The following is a 23493-nucleotide window of genomic DNA, read 5'->3' as shown; positions in this document are numbered from 1 at the left end:
TCATGGCTTCGCAACACCTTAAATCTCTATTGTTATTGTTGTATAAGAAGAAGAATGAGAGTCAACATGAACTTGTTGGAAAGTTTTTTACTACTTTGGACATTAGTTTGAAACAAAACTTAACATTACGAGTCAGATTAATGTACTTTTTCGATGAGCAACACTGTTACATTCTATGCAGGTCATGCAACAAAATTATCAGTTTAAAACAAAAGTATATTTCAAAGTACTTCTAAAATATTACCGTGTGAAGAACTAGAATCTTCAGAAGGGTGGTTTTGCACATTGTATCTTCCAAATTGTCACCTTGCCCACAATGAATGTAGTTTGGTCAGGCAAAGACATAGGCCCCATGTTTACAGTCATACAATCAGAGAGATGTACAGCACAGAAACAGACCCTTCGGTCCAACCAGTCCATGCCGACCAGATATCCCAACCCAATCTAGTCCCACCTGCCAGCACCTGGCCCATATCCAAACCCTTCCTATTCATACACCCCTCCAGATGCCTTTTAAATGTTGCAATCTTACTAGCCTCCACTACTTCCTCTGGCAGCCATACCATACACGTACCACCCTCTGTGTGGAAATGTTGTCCTTTAGATCTCTTTTACATCTTTCCCTCCCACCCTAAACCTATGCCCTCTAGTTCTGGACTCCCCAACCCCAGGGAAACAGCCCCAGCCTATTCAACCTCTCCCTATAGTTCAAATCCTCCAACCCTGGCAACATCCTTGTAAATCTTTTCTGAACCCTTTTAAAGTCTCACAACGTCCTTCCGATAGGAAGGAGACCAGAACTGCATGCAATATTCCAAAAGTGGCCTAGCCAATGTCCTGTACAGCCACAACATGACCTCCCAACTCCTGTACTCAATACTCTGACCAATAAAGGAAAGCATACCAAACGCCTTCTTCACTATCCTATCTACCTGTGACTCCACTTTCAAGGAACTATGAACCCGCACTCCAAGGTCCCTTTGTTCAGTAACATTCCCTCAGACCTTACCATTAGGTGTATAAGTCCTGCTCAGATTTGCTTTCCCAAAATGCAGCACTTCACATTTATCTAAACTAAATGAACTGATGCGCATTGAAATTAACTGATGGGGAAACATGGGGAACATACACCCAAAATCCTGGAATGTGCTCCCAAGTAATGGTAAGTTGCTTTCCGAGAAGGAGAAAATGTAGGTGAAAAGGAATAAAAAAAAGTTCAGCCAACTCTGCATCTCAATTGTTAAAGAACTGCCAGAAATGTAGAAACTGTCTGCTTATTTGGTACCAATGTGGGACAATTATATTCAACTAAAACTTAAGTACCCAGAACTTGACCAATTTATTAACATTTATTTATACAGAGCCAGCTTCTTTAGAAATAAATGTTGGTATAAGAGACAAGATGATTACTTTTATCAACAAACTAATATTTTCTTTATGAAGTCAAAATGATTTCTGAGCAGTCCCATCTGTGGGGGAGGTGTTTAGAATGGTTTAGAATTTTCTGTTCAGAACAGTCAGGGAATTTGGTACCAGGAAGGAGAAATTTATTTTTCTTGTACATTCCCTTTAAATCTTGGGTCATTTTTATGTTGACCAAGACGAAAGATTCTTTCAAAACTATGGATAAGTCAGTAACCTGGGTAAGATTTCAAAATATTTTAATTTTAAAAATATAAACAGAACATATGGGAAATGATTCACGTTGACAGTGAACTATTTTGATGAAGCAGGAATGACAATGAGCTTGGAATAAAACTGCAAACTGTCCTCATTTATAGGGATCAACACACTAAGTTAATGAGCTCAATTAAGGTTGCAAAGAGTCATTTTGTACTCGAAACATTAACTGTTCTCTCAGCCATCCCTGCTGAGTTCCTCCAGAACATTTTGTGTTTTTGTTTTCAGGTCAGTAGCATCCACAGTGTTTTGCTTTCAATTAGAATTTTGCCAATGGCCTGTTATACAATGAAACCAATGTCAAACACCAACCTTTATCTAGGAATATTTCAAACCATTTACATTATTAATTGTGTTGCTAATATTACCAACAACCCAGATGTCTTCCAATCTCAAATCATTGGGTAAGTGACTGATTATCTGTGCCCTGGACTGAATCATTGACAGAAGCTGACTACAAGCTGAGGACAGATTTGTAACTAAAGAAATAAATTTGACTTTATTGACATTTTTCCTTTAAAAATTAGACAGTTTTAAGATTGATACAGATGGATTGTAAGCAAAAGAGCAATGGGAACTTGCAATACATAGTGCAAAAAATGGAGAAGTAGATTTTTTTACCTTGTAATCCTCATTGTTTGATTGGAAGATCCCCTTCACACACACATATGGGTGCTGCCTTCTATTACACACCTGAATAGAAGGTAGAAAGAAAATCAGGCCTCTCTGAATCTCTTTTAGATGCTCAGATTACAATTTGTTATAAGTTCAAGTCTTGTGAAATTGTATTCATATTTGCAATGTAATTTTCTCTGACTATGTTCTAGAAGTGCTTGAGACAAACATCTTAACTAGGGGTTTGGCGTGGGTTATAGATGGAATAACAGATACCTGGGAGTGAGTATCTGTTGATTGAAATCTAATTGAGGGGTTTGGGGTGGGTTATATATGGAATAGCCGATACCCGGTTAGAGTCCAGCTTTGTTACTGATTCAAATTCCATCATGTGGCATGCCAGGGTTCAAACCCAGATCCTCAGGGCATCATTTGGACCTCTAGATCAAGAGTGCAGTGATAATGCCACTACGCTATTGCCTCCATTTCAACACTTCCAATGTCCCTGGAACTTTTCCTTGTTTAAGTGACATGTAAATGGATTTGTGTCACTTTGTGGACAGACTGTACAGGTGAACAACCTTTGGAATCTGGTTATTCACTAAAGTCCTTAGAAGGTTGCTTGCTTTCATTTTCTTTTACACAATTTTTATTTTAATACCTCGAGGCCAGTTTTCCCTTACCTGGTGACTCCTGGAAGGAGGTTGAACGAATGTCTGTACAATACAATTCAAGAGCAATGGCAATGATGCCTCCAGGCCCAACATTCCATGTAATTTTGACTCCACAAGTGTACAAATCATACCCCATCCCTTGGTGGTCTGACTCACCACAATAATGTCTGAACACCCCCACTTCACGGAACATCCCTTTGGCTGCTTTCTAGCCCAGCAGACTGCTGGTCTGGCTGGAAACTTGCTCAAAATCTTTTATGGACACCCTACCATTGAGCTTGGTAGGCAGTGAGGGAAAAGCACAGCCAGTCAGGCAGTAGCCGAGGAGCAGGGGATTCTGATTCCTGATGAACAGCTTTTGCTTGAAACATCGACTCTCCTGATCCTCGACTGTGCTTTTCCAGCACCACACATTTCGACTCTGGTCTCCACAGTCTGCAGTCCTCATTTTCTCCCAGGGAGCGAGGGCAAATCATACTTTCAGACTTCTCTCTGAGAAACCTCCACAGCCACCCTCTTTTCTTTCGGGCTTTGAGTAAATGTCAGACCCTGAGCCTCAAATGTGATTTGCATGGAAAGGGTTGCCTTTGATATTTGCCAATGGTGATTCAGACATGTTTTATTTTTCCCACCAGTCCTGTCTCCGAATTTGCTGCTTAATATCCTGCTGATCACCTCTTCGACGTCAAGTCACAGGAAAGGTCAGTTTTCCTTTGCGTACGGATTTAGAAAACAGAATGGTTTCCCATTCACACTTGTATGCTTCAAACAGTGCCCTACAGCACTCAGGTGGTCTGTTCAGGATGGATCAGCTCTGCAGCCTTAGTTTCTGCAAACCCTTTCAGTCCACGTGTACCAGTCTGTTCACAAAGCAACACAAATATCAACATCATTTGTATATGTCATTTAAAGTAGGGAAAAGTTCCAGAGTTGGGGGGGAGTCATCGATAGCATGAGCTAAAGAAAAGAAAGATTCAAAATAGTAACTAAAATTGGCTTGAACAGCTGCATATTAAGCAGTACTTGAGAATGGGTTCTCAGCTGCATAAAGTTACTAAAGTATGAAGGAGCATAGTCTCTCCATTTCCTCGTCCAGTAACATAAACTGCATCACATGACCTAAACATTGCTAAAAAATCTTTCACATTCATCTGGATAGGTGCATAGGACCTCAGTTTAACATCTCAACTAAAGAACTGCGATCAAATTAACCAATGCGGATCTCACCACTTGCATCAGATTCTGGTCTCTTGACTCACTATTCTAAGCATTTGGAGAACATCATGATGTATACATTGAATCCCTACAGTATGGAAGCAGGTCATTCAGCCCATTGAGTCCACAATGCCCCACTAAAGAGCATCCCACCCAGACCTAACTCCCAACCCTATTCCTGCATTTCCCATGGTTAACCCACCTAGCCTGCTCATCCCTGGACACTATGGGGTAATTTAGCCAGGCGAATCTACCTAATCTGCATATCTTTGGACAATAGGAGGACACCGGAGCACCGGGAGGAGACCCACACAGACACAGAGAGAATGTGCAAACTCCACACGGACAGGCACCCAAGGGTGGAATTGAACCTAGGTCCCTGGCACTATGAGGCAGCAGTGCCAACCACTGAGTCACATGCTACCCTCACTTGGCTAGAATTCTAATCCTGGGCTGTACCTGTTCATTGGCATACTTGTGCTTTTTTTTGTCAGACTTCATGCATTCAGAATATACTCTGACACAAGAATGACTTTGCTCAAAAGACTCAAATACATGGGTCACGACCATCAGCTGTCTGAGTTGTTTATAATAACTATCAGCATAATGCACAAAAACTGCAAGCCAGTAGGTAATGGCATTTTAGTGAAGCAATTAATGTCTCTTAAGCCATTCCAAGGTGACAAAGCTACTTAAAAACAGTAACTTCCACTCTCAAATATGAAATAAAGCAACATACTTAATTTCATTTATTTTCTTTTAAGTGGGAGGTATTTCGACCATTTTAGAAGTAAACCCAAATTACTCTTTTCTCTACAACCATTTCTACTTACTACTTACTCACCAACGTCCTATACAAACTCGACATGACATCCAACTCCTATATTCAAAGTACGACTAAACTAAATGAACTCTTGCAATGTTGTTTATTCACCATTTTGAGTCATAGAGTCATACAACATGGAAACAGACCATTCGGTCCAACTAGTCCAAGCCAACCATATTCCCAAACTAAACTAATCCCACCTGCCTGCGTGTGGTCCATGTCCTACCAAACCTTTCCTATTCACGATCTTATCCGAATGTCTTTTAAACCTTGTAAATATACCTGCATTCTCTACTTCCTTGGGGCAGTCCATTCCATACACGAACTGTTCTCTGTGTGAAAAAGTTGGCCCTCAGGTCCTTCTTAAAACTTTCTCCTCTCACCTTAAAAGTATGTCCCCTAGTTTTGAACTCCCCCACTTTAGGTAAAGGACTCTTGTCTGTGCCCCACATGCTTTTATAAACCTCAATAAGGTCACCCCTCAACTTCGAGGAGAAAGTGAGGTCTGCAGATGCTGGAGATCAGAGCTGAAAATGTGTTGCTGGAAAAGCGCAGCAGGTCAGGCAGCATCCAAGGAACAGGAGAATCGACGTTTCGGGCACAAGCTCTTCTTCAGGAATTCCTGAAGAAGGGCTTATGCCCGAAACGTCGATTCTCCTGCTCCTTGGATGCTGCCTGACTTGCTGCGCTTTTCCAGCAACACATTTTCAGCACCCCTCAACTTCCCACATTCCAGCGAGAAAAATTCCCAGTCTCTCTGGCCTAGTTTTATATCTCAAACCCTTCATTCCTGGCAACATCCTAGTAAATTGTTTCTGACCCCTCTCCAGTTTAATAATATCCTTCCCATAGCTGGGAGACCAGAACTGCACACAGTACTCCAGAAGAGGCCTCTGCAATGTCCTGTACAACCTAAACATGTCATCCCAACTTGTATACTCAAGTTCAAAGTCTCCTCAGTCCACTAGAGAAAGAATTAGAAGTTTTAAAGTTAATACAAGCATATTATTGCATAAGCGTATTTAGCTCACAGATTTATTTAGTCTCCAGTCTGTGTGGAGTTAGTTAGTTCAAAGACGTCATGCCTAAAAGTTGCAAGTTTGGAATTCAAATCAAGCCTCTGTTACTCTTAGTAACCGGACATCAGAGCCAAACAGATCTGCAGTACTCCCAGGTACTGTTTATCATTAATTTGACAAACTGCCTGGTCAATGGGACCTGGAAAGCTAGACCTGGCACTGAGGATTGGAATTTTTCCCAGTAAGCCCCAGATAACCTGGGAAGCCAATCTCCTACTGGATAAGCAGTCCAGGTTGGACAAACAGCAGAATGGTTACCAGCGCTGGTAAACTGCAGTTTTACCCAATAAAAATCCAGAAGTATTTCTGCGCACATGTTTTTGGCTTTTGCTAGCACTTATTGAAGTTGTCTGATAAGCAAGGGAAATAATCACAGAATGTTGAAGGACAGCAGGAGACCATTCAGTATCTGTGAAACCATTCCCCCTTATTTCCCTTATAGCTCTTTAGCCAACCTTTGTAAATCTGATACTTTCGAGATAGTCTCACTTGTTATTGCAAATATTTCTTCCAAATATGCTTTTTCAAAAGCCCTTAATTTTGTATGTTAGATTTCCCTAACCTAAGTAAAACATTCTCAAAACGCTCCACATAACTCTTCTCTAATAAATCTCTCTACAGTTTCCAAGGTCTTGACATCCTTGCTAAAACATAATGCCCAGATTGTACAAAATAGTCCATTAGGGGCCTAACCAGAAATTTGAAAAAGTTTAACGTGACCTCAAAGTTTTCATATTCAATGTCCCTCTTTACAAAGCCAGCTATTCTGTTTGCTTTCTTAACTGCTTTATCAACTTGCACTGCCATACGACTCTGCCAGATTATGTTATGCTTTCAATGTACTTGTACCATTTCCTCAATAATGGTTTCCAGCATTTTGTCATGACTAATGGTGTTTAGTTTCCCATTTTCCCTATCCCTCCTTTTTTGAAGAAAACTATATTTGCTTCCTTTCAATCGACTGAGATCAGGACCATCACAAAAAGCATAATCAATATCTACTTTTTCAACATAAAATATTTTATTGGGAGTGAGGTTGAAGAACATAATGCTTTGAGGGGCCCGATTCTCTCCCTAGTTACCTTTTTGTCCTTAATGTATTTGTAAAAAACCCTTTGGATTCTCCTTATTTTCTTTCCCAAAGCTCTCTCATGGCCCCTTTTTGCCCTCCTGATTTCCCTCTTAAGTATAGTCCTACTTCCATTATACTCTTCTAAGGATTCACTCGATCTATCCTGTCTATACCTGACATATGCTTCCTTCTTCTTCTTCTTAACCAAACCCTCAATTTCTTTGGTCATCCAGCATTCCATATACCTACCAGCCTTTCCTTTCACCCTAACAGGAATATACTGTTTCTGGACTCTCGTTATCTCATTTCTGAGGGCTTCCCATTTTCCAGCCGTCCCTTTACCTGCAAACATCAGCCTCCAATCAGCTTTCAAAAGTTCTTACCTAATATCATCAAAATTGGCCTTTCTCCAATTTAGAACTTCAACTTTTAGATCTGGTCTATCCTTTTCCATCACTATTTTAAACCAGTAGAATTATGGTCGCTGGCCCCAAAGTGCTCCCCCACTGACACCTCAGTCACCTGCCCTGCCTTATCTCCCAAGAGTAGGTCAAGTTTTGCACCTTCTCTAGTAGGTACATCCACATCCTGAATCAGAAAATTGTCTTGTACGCTCTTAAGAAATTCCTCTCCATTTAAACCTTTAACACTATGGCAGTCCCAATCTATGTTTGGGAAGTTAAAATCCCCTACCATAACCACCCTATTATTCTTAGAGTTGATGCACTTGGGCAGGACAAACAAGGCAAGGGAAAACATAATAAACAGTAGGACCCTGGGAAGCACAGAGGATCAGCGGTATGCACAACAATCCCTTAAAATATCAGGGCAAGTGGTTAAACAGTTAAGGCGGCACGTGGTGTACCTGCCTTTAGTTGAGGTTTAAGCAGAGGAAGGTTATGCTGGAAATGTATAAAAAATTAGTGAGGCCACAGCTAAATTATTGTATGCAGTTCTGGAATCCACATTCTCAGATGGATGTGATAGCACAGGAGAAGGTGCAGAGGAGATTTACCAGGATGGTTCCTAGGCTGGAGAGTTTCAGTGCTCAAGAGAGATTGGACAGACTGGAGTTGTTTTCCTTAGAGCAGAGGAGATTGACAGGGAACAGGATGAAAATATATAAAAGTATTAGGGGCACAGATAGGATAAATAGGAAGAAACTCTTCCTTTGAGGGATGGATTAATGATAAGGGAATATAGGTTTAATGTAAGGGGCAGGAAGCTAAGAGGTGATGTGAGGAAAACCGTTTTCATCCAGAGGGTGGTGGGAATCAGAAACTCACTGTCTAGCTGCAGGAACTCTTACATTTAAGTATTTAGATGTGCACTTGAAATGCCAAGACATACAAGGCTATGGGCCAAGTGCTGGAAAATGTGGTTAGAATACTTAGGTCATGTCTTTGACCGGTGATGAGCTTAAAGGCCTTGTGATGTGCTGTAGATCTCTATGACTCTATGACTAAGGAGGAGAAGAGATGAACATCAATAAAAGCAAAAGTTCAGGAGGCTGCAGCTGAGCAGGAACAGGCAGCATATAAAAAGGCAAAACCAGGGTCTTCATTACCGTTGAGTGATGCATTGAGAGAGAAGTGAAAAACGGATCTGAAAGCACCTTCATCTGACTAGGGACATGTATGGCATCTCCCAACCAACAAGCCACAAGTGCACTTGAGAAGTTCACTGATGCTCATTACTGGAAAGCAACTTGTTTGGCACAATTTACCATGTACTGATGGAGCCAACAGCAGTGGCTGGATTTTCGCACATGCAAGTGGCCGTTGACTGCACGCATCATGGTGCTCACACCTCCGTGGCATCATCCAGCCAGATTCTCAAACAGGGAGGGATTTCACTGTCGCAATGGGCAGCACCTTTGTGACAACAGGCAACAGTCCTACCATCCAGGGAGCTCTTGGGTTGTTTACATTGTGTGCACCTCTCAGGTCCCTCAAATGTTAAAAGGAATGAGTTTCTGACTCTTGAAATACAAACTAGAACTGAAAACCAAAACCCTATTCACTTCTACATTAAACTCAATATTCCCAGCTAACAATAATATTATAATCTTTTGGTATAATTTCTGTAGGCGAACCCAAAAGCATTGGAATGGGCAAATGATTAGTCAGTCACTGTAAATTGTATCTGCACAAACAAGCAAGAAATACAATTGAAGATACTCCAATGCAAGTTGCATGGTCTTATTGCCTACCATTCATATTAAATGTGGAACCATTATGGAGCTAGTTTAGATAATTCAACTTATGTTTGAACTCAATATAACACAGAGCTGCCACCAACATAGCAGCACTTCTCTGTAATCTGGCCTGAACCAATTATATCCTCCATTTTCCCTTGACTATTTTTTATTGGCTACAGAATTCACTGTATGCCCTTGTCATTTTAGAAAAGACTAGCTACACCAGACACGTGGTAAATTCAGTCAAGCACAACTTACAGCAGTTATCAAGGTTAGTTAAAATGATTACATTGAACCAGATAGTGAAAGAGATAAACTGAAGTCATTTAGGTGATTAGCTTTAATGTTTTAGTTTGTAGATTGTGTTTTAAAAAAATGTGAGACTTCTCAGAGAGTGAGGAGCTGTCCAACTACAATAAATTAGTCTTTCTCAAAGTTCAGGGTTGCACCTGAATTGGGAGGGGACCAATATTCTGGCGGGGAGATTAGCCAGTGTTATTCAGGAAGCTTTAAACTCATAGCAGGGGTGGGACCCAAAGATATAATGAGAAAAGACAGGAGATAAGAGGAGCAAGTTAAATAGTCAATGCAGGCAAAAGCACGGCAGGGAATGAGCTAAGACAGATACATTGAACTGCATTCTCTTCATTGCAAGAGGCCCGACAGGGAAGGCAGATGAACTCAGGGCATGGTTGGGAACATGGGACTGGGATATCATAGCAATTACAGAAACATGGCTCGGGGGCAGCAAGACAGGCAGCGTAATGTTCTGGGGTAATGCTATAGGAAGGATAGAAAGGGAGGCAAGAGAGGAAGGGAAGTGGTGCTTTTAATCCGGGATAACATTACGGTTGTACTTCGGGAGGATATTCTTGGGAGAACATCCAGTGAAGATATATGGATGGAATTGAGAAATAACAAGAGGATGATCACCTTATTGGGATTGCACTATAGGCCCTTCAATAGTCAGTGGGATATTGAGAAGCAAATATGAAAGTTCTCAGATACCTGCCACAATGATCGTATTGCATTGATAGGGGATTTTAACCTTCCAAACGTAGACTGGACTGTAATAATGTTAATGGCTTGGATGAGGAGGAATTTGTCAAGTGTGTACAAGAAAACTTTCTTATTCAATATTTAGATATACCTACTAGAGAGGGAGCAATACTTGATCTTCTCTTGGGAAATAAGGTAGGGCAAATGACTGAGATGTCACTTTGGGGCAAGTGATCACAATTCTATTATTAATAAAATAGGAAAAGGGTAGATATGATCTAGAAGTTAAAGCTCTAAATTGGTATAATGCCAATTTTGATAGAATTAGGCAGTCAATTGGGGAGGCCGTTTGCTGGTAAAGCGACAGTTGGAAAGTGGTAGACCTTCAAACATGAGATAACAAGAGTTCAGTGACAATATGTTCCTGTTAGTATTTAGGATAAGGCTGGTAGATGTAGGAACTGCTGGATGACTAGAGAAGCTGAGGTTCTGGTTATGAAAAAGGAGGAGGCATATGTCAAGTATAGACAGCTGGGATCAAATGAATCCCTAGAGGAGTAGAAGGGCAGTAGGAATACACTCAAGAGTGAAATCAGGAGGGCAGAAAGGGGAAATGAAATAGCTTTGTAAATACGGTTAAGGAGAATCCAAGGAGATTCTACAAATACATTAAGGGCAAAAGAGTAATGAGGGAGAGAATAGGCCTCTTAAAGAGCAACGAGGTTGTCTATGTGTGGAACTGCAAGAGATGGGTGAAATATAAATGAATATTATTCATCAGTATATTCTGTGGAGGAGAACATAGAAGCTAGGGAACTTGGGGAAATAAATAGTGATGTTTTGAAAAATATTATAGAAGTGGTGCTGCTGGGGTCTTAAAATGCATAGAAGATAAATTCTCGGGACCTGATCAAGATGTGAACATAGGAGGTATAGTTACTAAATTTGCAGATGACACCAGAATTAGAGGTGTAGTGGATAGTGAAGAAGATTATCGCAGAGTAAAATGGGATCTTGATCAGCTGGGCCAATGGCTGAGGAGTGGCAGATGGAGTTTAAATTAGATAAATGTGAGGTGACGCATTTTGGAAAGGCAAATCAGGGCAGGACTTATACACTTAATGGTAAGGTCCTCGGAAGTGTTGCTGAACAAAGAGACTTGGAGTGCAGGTTCATAGCTCCTAGAAAGTGGTGTCACAGGTAGATAGAATAGTGAAGAAAGCGTTTGGTACACTTGGTCTTTATTGGTCAGTGCATTGAGTATAGGAGTTGGGATGTCATGTTGTGGTTTTAAAGAACATTGGTTAGGCCACTTTTGGAATATTGTGTGCAATTCTGATTTCCCTCCTATCGGGAGAATGTTGTGAAACTTGAAAGGGTACAGAAAAGGTTTACAAGGATGTTGCCAGAGTTGGAGGATTTGAGCTACAGGAAAGGCTGGAAAGGATGCAGCTATTTTCCCTGGAGTGTCGGAGGCTGAGGGGTGACCTTATAGAGATTTATAAAATCATGATGAACATGGATAGGTAAGGTCTTTTCCCTGGGGTGGGAAGTCCAGAACTAGAGGGCATAGGTTTAGGGTGAGAGGGAAAAAATTTAAAAGGGGCCTAAGGGCAAATTTTTCACACAGGAGGTGGTGCGTGTATGGAATAAGCTGCCAGAGGAAGTGGCGGAGGCTGGTACAATTGCAACATTTAAAAGGCATTTGGATGGGTATATGAATAGGAAGGGTTTAGAGGGATTTGGGCCAAATGCTGGCAAATGGGACTAGATTAGGTTAGGATATCCAGTCAGCATGGATGAGTTAGACCAAAGGGTCTGTTTCCATGCTGTACATCTCTATGATTCTCTGAAGATATCTTGGGGGCTAATTGTTTAAATTAAAATGTCCAAAAATGCGCAGAGTTTGTGGCATGTGATTTGAGCTGTTCATTGTGTTGCAGGCAACTTGTTAACTGTATGATACCCATCCTGGAATTTACTGTGCAACACAGAGTGTGCCGTGCCAAATTCTCCGTTTTACTCACTGATATATTTTGTCTGACACATAGGGACAACCTTTACCTTTTACAGTTGTAAACAGAAATTAATTTTCACATGCTATGTGGAAGTCATACATTTATGGTTTCTTTTTTAGCTTGTCCAGGGTCACGCTCCTCATGATTGTTTCACCTTGTTGCTCATGACGACATTCATCCACTGGTCAAACCACAGGACAGCCTTTGGATTCACACCGCTGGGACATCCAGAAAGTGGGTGCTGCCTCCAAGTGTGGAGGTTCACTGCTCTGGTTATAATTTACTTCCAGGGCCCCAAGTCAGATATTGGGTGTGGGCCGAGAAGCATTACCTGTTACCTCTTCAACCTACAGGAACCTATTAGACAGTCAGATGAAGAAAAGAAAAACTGGAAGTCTGCAGAGAATGGTAGAGGAGTGACACAAATTGAGCTGCTCTTGCATAGAGTCCAGATGGACATGACAGGCTGAATGGCCCCCTATAGTTTTTACAGTAGTAATATCCTGGTTTCTCACATCAGTTCCTGGTATACATCTTATTCATTTGTTTACACTGCCGTCAGAGAGAAAAAACTTTATCCTGCAGTGACTGTCCAACTGAACCAAATCGAAACATGCTGCAACAAACCTCCAAAGCAAGCACCTTTCTCAAGCTGCACAACTTTCCAAAAGCAGGTGTCACATAGCAGCACGGCGATGTGATCAGTGTCTAGCCACAGAACAGAAGCAAGCGGGAACATCGATCAGTCAAGACACCGCCTTAAGACTAGAGAGAACAGATTTAGGACTGAATTGAGAAGGAACTTCTTCACCCAGAGGACTGTGAATCTATGGATTTCCCTGCCCCGTGAAGTTATGACACTACTTCAGTAAATGTTTTTAAAGCTAAGATAGACTTTTTTTTGAACAATAAAGGATATGGTGAGTGGTCAGGTAACTGGATCTGAATCCATGAAAAGATCAGCCATGATCTTATTGAGGTCTGCAGCAGGCTCGAAGGGCCAGATGGCCTACTCGTGCTCCTAGTTCTTATGTTCAATCTTATCCATTGGAAACCACAACCTCAAGTAAGCAGCCATCACTCCAACCTCTGAGTACATTCTGGAATTGAGGGAGAAAGACGTGGCTGTGTGTGATAAAATGTCAGGTAAAGATTGAGAGTGCGCGAGTGCTGGACATAATTCAAAAATAAGGATTCACTCAAACAAAAATCTAACTCCCCACTTCCGAAATTAATGTCAGCTACTAAAAAGGAATACGTGCCATAATTGCAAGGTTATTCTAAGCAATATGAGTACAGGTTGTACCTTCCTAAGCCAGCAGTCTCTGGTCCAGCAGCCACAGCATGGTTGCAATTCTGGACTATGTAAAGCCACTGTTTGGGTCACGTGGCTATGGAGAGCACAAGTTCAGGCTGCACCCTACGTACTTCAGTGGTATCTCTTTTCTCTGGAATAATTGAGATTGTACTTGCTTAACCCTTCGGTAAAAATAAATGATTTATGTTGTTGCTCACAGTTGGGTGTTGGGAGACATAAAGAATTAAATGCTTCAACCTCACACTGGAAAAAAAAAGTGCTTCCGTTGTCTTTTAAAAACCCCTATGCTGACCCAAGCACGCTGACCTCCCTCCCGTGGTCTGGTAAACCCTGTGGTCTGGCAAAGGCCCAGTCCCAGAGGTGATGGATGAGGCAGTCATATAATGTGAGCGCAAATCAGGGGAAAACAGAAAACACACAAAAATCTGATTACTTCCAGACTCACTGGGATTCAAGGAGAAAAATATTTCAGTTTGAAAACAGCAACAGTATCCCAGCTCTGCTTTTTTTTTCAATGTCCTCCTGTCCTTTTTTTTGGAAGGCACTTTTATTTATTATAGAAATGAAATCATATAAATACAAGTAGTTTTAGTTCCAAGCATATTTCTGGGAAGCTTGCAAGAGAAGCTAGCCACTACAATACTGACAAAATCATAGCTTGGATGCTACCTGAACTGCTGTGCTCTTCCAGCACCACTAATCCAGAAATGACAAAATCATAGCTATATTTCCCTATGCACTTGTATAGTTCAGTCTGCCTGTATAGCACATAAGACAATACTTTTCAGTACACATGACAATAATAAATCAAATCAAAATTATGTTCAACTTCCATTTGGCATTTTTCCCAGAGATCAGAAACTTGAATTGTGAAAAAAATAATCTGATATCCCATTCACTCTGTGACACTGCAAAGCAGTAAATAGAACATAGAACATAGAACATAGAACAATACAGCACAGAACAGGCCCTTCGGCCCACGATGTTGTGCCGAACTTCTATCCTAGATTAAGCACCCATCCATGTACCTATCCAAATGCCGCTTAAAGGTCGCCAATGAATCTGACTCTACCACTCCCTCGGGCAGCGCATTCCATGCCCCCACCACTCTCTGGGTAAAGAACCCACCCCTGACATCTCCCCTATACCTTCCACCCTTCACCTTAAATTTATGTCCCCTTGTAACACTCTGTTGTACCCGGGGAAAAAGTTTCTGACTGTCTACTCTATCTATTCCTCTGATCATCTTATAAACCTCGATCAAGTCACCCCTCATCCTTCGCCGTTCCAACGAGAAAAGGCCGAGAACTCTCAACCTATCCTCGTACGACCTACTCTCCATTCCAGGCAACATCCTGGTAAATCTTCTCTGCACCCTCTCCAAAGCTTCCACATCTTTCCTAAAGTGAGGCGACCAGAACTGCACACAGTACTCCAAATGTGGCCTAACCAAAGTCCTGTACAGCTGCAACATCACCTCACGACTCTTGAATTCAATCCCTCTGCTAATGAACGATAATACTCCATAGGCCTTCTTACAAACTCTATCCACCTGAGTGGCAACCTTCAAAGATCTATGTACATAGACCCCAAGATCCCTCTGTTCCTCCACCTGACCAAGAACCCTACCATTAACCCTGTATTCCGCATTCTTATTTGTTCTTCCAAAATGGACAACCTCACACTTGGCAGGGTTGAACTCCATCTGCCACTCCTCAGCCCAGCTCTGCATCATATCTAAGTCCCTCTGCAGCCGACAACAGCCCTCCTCACTGTCCACAACTCCACCTATCTTTGTATCATCTGCAAATTTACTGACCCACCCTTCGACTCCCTCCTCTAAGTCATTAATAAAAATTACAAACAGCAGAGGACCCAGAACTGATCCCTGCGGAACTCCACTTGTAACTGGACTCCATGCTGAATATTTACCATCTACCACCACTCTCTGACTTCTACCGGTTAGCCAGTTTTCTATCCAATTGGCCAAATTTCCCTCTATCCCATGCCTCCTGACTTTCCGCATAACCCTACCATGGGGAACCTTATCAAATGCCTTACTAAAATCCATGTACACTACATCCACTGCTCTACCCTCATCCACATGCTTGGTCACCTCCTCGAAGAATTCAATAAGACTTGTAAGGCAAGACCTACCCTTCACAAATCCGTGCTGGCTGTCCCTAATCAAGCAGTGTCTTTCCAGATACTCGTAAATCCTATCCCTCAGTACCCTTTCCATTACTTTGCCTGCCACAGAAGTAAGACTAACTGGCCTGTAATTCCCGGGGTTATCCCTATTCCCTTTTTTGAACAGGGGCACAACATTCGCTACTCTCCAGTCCCCTGGTACCACCCCAGTTGCCAGTGAAGACGAGAAGATCATTGCCAACGGTACTGCAATTTCCTCTCTTGCTTCCCACATAATCCTAGGATATATCCCGTCAGGCCCGGGGGACTTGTCTATCCTCAAGTTGTTCAAAATGTCCAACACATCTTCCTTCCTAACAGGTATCTCTTCTAGCTTATCAGTCCGTTTCACACTCTCCTCTTCAACAATACGGTCCCTCTCGTTCGTAAATACTGAAGAGAAGTACTTGTTCAAGACCTCTCCTATCTCTTCCGACTCAATACACAGTCTCCCACCACTGTCCTTGATCGGACCTACCCTCGTTCTCGTCATTCTCAGGTTTCTCACATATGCATAGAATGCCTTGGGGTTATCCTTGATCCTATCCGCCAGGGATTTTTCATGCATATGCATGATAATGAGGCATATCATTAGGCTATCTTGATTATTATTTATGATAGCATCAAAGATCACACAACATCAGATTATAGACCAACAGGTTTATTTGAAATCACAAGCTTTCAGAGCAACCACCTCACAATCAAACTCACAACAAAAAGACGCTTGGAGAGGTTTCATGAACTTGGTCATGGTCCACTCCATCTAATTCACCCACGTCCGTTATCAAATGAAACTGCCATTCTTACCTGGTCTGGCCTATATGTAACTCCAGACCCATAGCAATGTGGTTAGTGCTGAACTGCCCTCTGGGCAATTAGGAATGAGCCTACCTATATCCTGAGTGAATTTAAATGGAAATATTATATTCAACTAAAATGATAAATGCAGCAACAAAGAGCAGAAGGAAATTTTATTTATTGTTGAACTTGATTGCAAATTGTACAAAATGTTAAACTGGAAACCTCCATTTTGTAAATAATTTACCAGATGCCATCACAAATAAAAACTATGCATGAGGATAATGTTTCATTATAAGAGTGTGCCAGTTCAACCACAAAACTGCAACTTTAGTGCAATGATACCTGAATTGCTTAAACCAGCTCCACAGAGTGCCCTAGACGATGGTCAGGTATGTGTGGGCATTGTGGTTGATGAAATGCTTCTTCCCTTGAATTTTAATAACCTCATTGAGTGTACTGCCAAATAAAACATGAATTATAAAATTAATTAGAATGATAATTTGAATCAGACCCCAGTGGGAAGAAAAGGCGAGCTGGCAATAACAATTTGAATATTAGAGTTACTGCTTTTGTACCTACAACAACAACCCTTTGTAGACTGTGCTATACTTCACAAGATAATTAATCATATTTCACCACCAAGGTTATGGGGGTCCAAACACAGACTAGAGGCACAGCTGAACCTGATTTAATGTTGTGTTGTCCATTTTTCAGAATTTACATTTAATGTTTCATATGTGAAGAAGTTATTCATAAAACTATAATATAGAATGTTACAGTGTAAAATCTCATTCAGAATTATTCAGTGCTGAGTCCAAAATCATCAGAAGCATTTTTAAAAGTATTTGTACTCTGACATATAGAATTTTAAACACTTCAATAGCTCAGTAGGTTTCATTGTCATGAGATACGAAATAAGCTTTTGCACAAAGCTAAATAACTGAAACGGACGCAAAATTGTCTATTTTGTCTCCTTATAAAAGAGCAAAGAGTAAAGTGCCAATACAAAGTCCTGCAATGCGTTAGACAAATACAAATTTAGTCTCATCAATTCAGAAATCTTTTCAGGTCATTTTCTGGTGTTCAAAGGAAAATACAATCAGGAAAATTGGTTTGAGAGAGACACAACAGTAACAAGACAAACTTCAAGTCTCATTTTAGGTTAACAAAATAAAGAGATTGCCTTTGTGAAGGGATGCCCTTCCAGATACTACTCCATAAACTGTTTCACCACTGCAGATATTTTCTACAGTTGACAACAATGTCAAACTGGGCTTTTTGTGAATATTATTTCCAGTCCTGACAGCTAATTTTGCTTACCCATCATCGGAGCAAAGGAAGCTAGGAACTAGAGTAGGCCACTCAGTCCATCCAGCCTGCGCTCCCCCCCGCACTTCAATACAATCATGGCTAATCAAACCATTTCAACGTCTTTGACCACCTCATCTCCAATACTGTGTATGCCGTTAGTGATGTCAAACCTATCAATCTCCACCCTAAATGTACTTAAAGTCACAGCCTCTACAGAAAATTTTACAACACTGAGTAAAAAGAAAACTCTCCTTATTTCAAACCAAAACGGCAATTTTAAAATTTTTAAATTGTGCCTTTTGTTGCACTTCCTCTTTGGCAATGATATCTTTCCTGAAATAAGGATACTGAATCTGCAGAAACAACTCCAGGTGCAGACTAACTAAACTCCTACACACTAGAAGCAACACCTCACTATGCCTGAATACAAATCTTCTTGCCATGAAGACTAACATTCCTTAGCCTTCCTAATAGCTTGCTCCACTTGCACATTAGCCTTAAGTGGCTTACTGACAAGGACACCCAGGTTTCTTTGTACCTTTGATTAGATTACTTACAGTATGGAAACAGGCCCTTCAGCCCAACAAATCCACACTGCCCCGCCGAAGCGTAACCCACCCATACCCCTACATCTACATCTACCCCTTAACTAACACTACGGGCAAATTTAGCATGGCCAATTGACCTGACCTGCACATCTTTGGACTGTGGGAGGAAACCGGAGCACCCGGAGGAAACCCACGCAAACACAGGGAGAACGTGCAAACTCCACACAGTCAGTCGCCTGAGGCGGGAATTGAACCTGGGTTTCTGGCACTGTGAGGCAGCAGTGCTAACCACTGTGCCACCGTGCCGCCCACTCTACCTCTCTACTCTCCAACCGTGTAACTGTAAAGAAATACCCTGCATATGTGTTTGTCCAGCAAAAAGGTTAATCTCATATTTTTCCACATCGTATTCAATCGACCCAGGTGCTGATCCTTGTGGAATTCCATTAGTCATAACCTGCCAGTGTGAGAATAGTTCATTATTCCTACTCTTTATTTCCTCTCTGCTATCTTGTTCACTGTAGATAGAAATATTGGTTCAATCTTATTGTTCAGATCAGTAGATTCATTACCCTACAAAACATTCAATTCTAGGGGGTGGCATGGTAGCTCAGTGGTTAGCACTGCTGCCTCACAGTGCCAGGAATACAGGTTCAATTCCAGCCTTGGGTGACTGTCTGTGTGAAACTTGCACATTCTCCCCGTGTCTGTGTGGGTTTCCTCCCACAATCCAAAGTTATGCAGGCTAGATTTATTAGCCATGGGAAATGTAGGGTTACAGGGAAAGGGTAGAGGTCGGGGGGCACCAGGGTGGGATGCCCTTCAGAGGAGTAGTGTCGACTTGATGGGCAAAATGGCCTGCTTCCATACTGTAGGAATTCTACTTTTCACAGATTCATATAGCACAGAAACAACCCTAGACATCCCAATCTCACCTAGTCCCATTTGCCAGCATTGGGCCTATATCCCTTCAAACTCTTCCTATTCATGTACCCATCCAGTTGCCTTTAAAATGTTGTAACTGTACTTCGTCTGGCAGCTCGTTCCATACAGGCAATTCCTCGAACTCACAGCTTGAGTGTGGCTGTTGTAATCAGACTCCAAGTGTGTCTGGGCACAAAGGATTCGCTCTTTCAACATAGGTCAAGACCCAATCTAGGGGCTAGAACACACCAGCTAGGCTGGCACTTCAGCGCTGAGGGAGTGTCGTGGTGTAAGAGGTGTTACCTTTCTGTTGGAATGTTAAACTAAGGTCTGATCTGCCATCGAAGGTAGATGTAAAAGGTGGCACCAAAGAGGGTCAGTTATGCTCTCAATATTCTGGCCAACAATTGCGCTATGAGCAAAATCTAAAAATAAAGAACTTAATTATTGATTTTATTACAGTTTGTCGAAATGTGTGTAAGCTGGCTGCTGTGTTTCCCACATTATGCAGTATAGCATTTCAAAGTACCTCTCCTGCTATAAAGTGATTTGGGATATCATGAAAGCTGCTAATTAAATGCAAATACTTTGCTTATTTATTTTTAATACTCCCCTATTTATCTACCAGTGTGAGTCCTCAGCAGATAAAACATCATGATAGGGATTACTTGGTGATTACTTTGGCCCCATTAGTTCAAATCGAGGGACATCATGAAGCTAGATGTGGAGAATCACAGTGGTGACCAAAACCATGGGTCCCATGGAGGGAAGCTGACAAAGAAGATTCTGAAGCAGTGTCATATCAGTCTCAAAATGTCAACTCTGTTTCTCTCTCCCAGATGCTGCCAAACCTGCTGAGTTTCTCCAGCATTCTCGGTGCTTGTGACAAGAGTCCTTCATGTGTTATTCAGTTATTTTTACTTAAAGCAAACATATATACATTTTAATTTAAACAATTAGCCCCCAAGATATCTTCAGAGAATCATAGAGATGTACAGCGCAGAAAATGGCCCTTTGGTCCAATTCATCCATGCTGACTGGATATCCTAACCTAATCTAGTCCCATTTGCCAGCACTTAGCCCAAATCCCTTTAAACTCTTCCTATTCATGCATCCATCCAGTTGCCTTTTTAAAATTGTAATTGTACCAACCTCCACCACTTCCTCTGGCAGCTCATATTTTGTGTGAAAAAGTTGCCCCTTAGGTCACTTTTATATCTTTCCCCTCTAACCCTAAATCTATGACCTCTAGTTCCAGACTCCCCCACCCCAGGGAAGAGATCTTGTCTATTTACCCTATCCAAGCCCCTCATGATTTTATAAACCTCTGAGGTCACCCTCAGCCTCCGATGCTCCAGGGAAAACAGCCTCAGCCTATTCAGCTTCTCCCTGTGGCTCAAACCCTCCAACCCTGGCAACATCCTTGCAAATCTTTTCTGAACCCTCTTCTGTATCTCTTCTGTAGCTGGGAGAACAGAATTGAACAAGAGTGGCCAAATCAATATCCTGTACAGCCGCAAAATGATCTCCCAATTCCTATACACAATAAAGGCAAACATACCAAATGCCTTTTTCACTATCCCATCTGCCAGCAACTCCACTTTCGAGGAACTATGAACCTGCACTCCAAGGTCTCTTTGTTCAGCAACACTCCCCAGGACCTTACCATTAAATGCTGATTATTTCTAATCAGACCTTGCCTTTTCAATACATGTAAATCTTGTCCCTCAAAATCCAACAACTTGCCCACCACCAATGTCAGGCTCACCGGTCTATAGTTCCCTGGTTTTTCCTTCCCACCTTTCTTAAATAGTGGCACCATGTTAGCCAACCATCCATATTCCGCAATCACTTCCTGAGCTTCCCACAATGTTCTGGGGTACACCTGATCAGGTCCTGGGGATTTATCCAACTTTATGCACTTTAAGACATCCAGCACCTCTTCCTCTGTAATGTGGATACTCTTCAAGATATCACGATTTATTCTCCCAAGTTCTCTAGCTTCCATGTCCTTCTCCACAGCAAACGCTGATTCAAAATACTCACTTAGTACCTCCTGTGGTTCCACATGTAGGCAGCCTTGCTGATCTTTACAGGCCTCTGTTTCTTCCCCAGTTACTCTTTTGTCCTTCATGTATTTGTAGAATCCTTTTGGATTCTCTTCAACCCTATTTGCCAAAGCTGTCTCATGTCCACTTTACAATCCCTTGTGGTCATCCCTTTCTTATTTCTCAGTTCCATCCAAAAAGCTTCACTGGACACAACGCTACTCCCCCTCCTCTCTTGCCCCCCTTTCTATCCTTCCTATAGCAACTATACCCTGGAACATTAAGTTGCCAGTCCTATCCATCCCTGAGCCATGTCTCTGGAGTTGCGACGATATCCCAGTCCCATGTTCCTAACCATGCCCTGAATTCATTTGCCTTACCTGTCATGCTTCTTGCATTGAAATAAACACAGTTTAATTTATCAGTCCTACCTGGTTCTCTGTTATGTTCCTTCCTGCCTTGACTGTTTGATTTACTCCTTTTCCCAAATGCACCAACCTCAGACTGATCACTTTTCTCACTATCTCTCCTAAACCTGCTACCCCCTTCCCACTGCCACACCCTCACTAGTTTAAATCCTCCGAGCAGCTCTAAGCAAATCCTCCTGGCAATATATTAGTCCCCTTCCAATTCATGTGTAATCCACTCTTTGTAAACAATTTATATCCAAGAAAACATTTCAATGATCCAAAAATTTGAATCCTTCTCCACTGCACCAGCTCCTCTGCCATGCATTCATCTGCTCAAGCCTCCTATTCCTCCTCTCACTAGACTGGGAGTAATCCAGATATTACAACCCTCAAGGACCTGCTTATTAACCTCCTGCCTAATTTCCTATATTCTCTCGTCAGAACTTCATTCTTTTCTTCTCCTATGTTGTTGGTTCCAATGTGTACAATGACCTCCTGCTAGTCTCTCTCCCCTTTGAGAATATTCTGCACCCTCCCAGAGATATCCTTGACCCTGGAACCTGGGAAGCAACACACCATTCTGATATCTTGTTGCCGGCCAAAGAAACATCTGTCTGTTCCTCCAACTAAAGAGTCCCCTGTCACAATTGCTTACTTGGAACTTGACATATCCCTCATTACACTAGAGCCAGTCTCAGTCCCAGAAATTTGGCTGTTCATAATACACTTGCCTGAGAGTGCACCACCTCGACATTTTCCAAAACTGCACACCTGTTTGAGATGGGGATAGCCAGAGGAGACACCTGCACTACCTATCTACTCTTCCTATGTTTCCCAGAGCTAACCCATTTTCCCAACTGTATTTATGGTTTTTCTACCTTCCTGAAACTGCCATCCATCACATCCCCTGGCTCCTGAAAATTCCTCATTACCACAAACTGCCGCTTTAACTGATCCATGCGATCCAATAGGATTCGCAACCAAACACACTTCCTGTAGACATCATTATCAGGAACACTGAAATTATCCGGAATCTTCCACATCCAACAGGAAGAATACGTTACTCTACTAAAGGCCATCTTTGCACCTTAACAATCTACGGACCTAGAAAATAGCACAGTCTAAACTGCCCTAAAAACACAGCTTCAGGATAACTTGGTACCAATGTTTATATAGTCAGAAAGTTTAATCAAGTGTCAGGTCTCAATAAACATAGAAACAAAACTATTTCAAATTTACAAAAAACATCAATAAGGTTAGTCGTAAAAAACGAAATGGTTAGCTGAACCCCCGCCTCTGTTGTGAACAGTTCTCGAGAGGTCCCTCCAAGGTCAGCTGTGAATCTCACTGTTTGTTCATTTTCATAGAGCGAACTCCAATGTCCAGAGAAACTTCAAACGAAACAGCACAGGTAGTCAGGTGTGAAAGTTCACTGTTCCTTCTTTCACCTCCCACGTGGAACTTGTTCTCTGAGCACCGCGTGTTTTAAAAGTCCCTTTGTTTTGATCTTCACGCCCCCTCCGCGCCCCCCCCCCACCCACCACCCATGTTCCAAAATAATACAA

General features: G+C 41.8%; 1 protein-coding gene across 15 annotated transcripts in view; it reads right to left on the bottom strand.

Moving 5' to 3' along the window:
• Nucleotides 1–23493, bottom strand: part of greb1 (growth regulating estrogen receptor binding 1) — a 314458-nt gene that overhangs the window by 203085 nt on the left and 87880 nt on the right. For all 15 annotated transcript variants that reach the window (XR_011955202.1, XM_072561932.1, XM_072561938.1 and 12 more), the window contains one exon: nt 2302–2373. Coding sequence is in view for 1 of the 15 variants with exons in the window: in XM_072561932.1 (XP_072418033.1) it covers nt 2302–2373 (72 nt within the window). In the remaining 14 variants the exon portion in view is untranslated. The remainder of the gene's footprint in view (nt 1–2301; nt 2374–23493) is intronic.

Source organism: Chiloscyllium punctatum, chromosome 3, assembly GCF_047496795.1.
Source record: "Chiloscyllium punctatum isolate Juve2018m chromosome 3, sChiPun1.3, whole genome shotgun sequence".
Taxonomy (NCBI): Eukaryota; Metazoa; Chordata; class Chondrichthyes; order Orectolobiformes; family Hemiscylliidae; genus Chiloscyllium; species Chiloscyllium punctatum.
The sequence above is the reverse complement of the archived record's forward strand: the minus strand, read 5'-3'. Positions and strand labels throughout refer to the sequence as shown.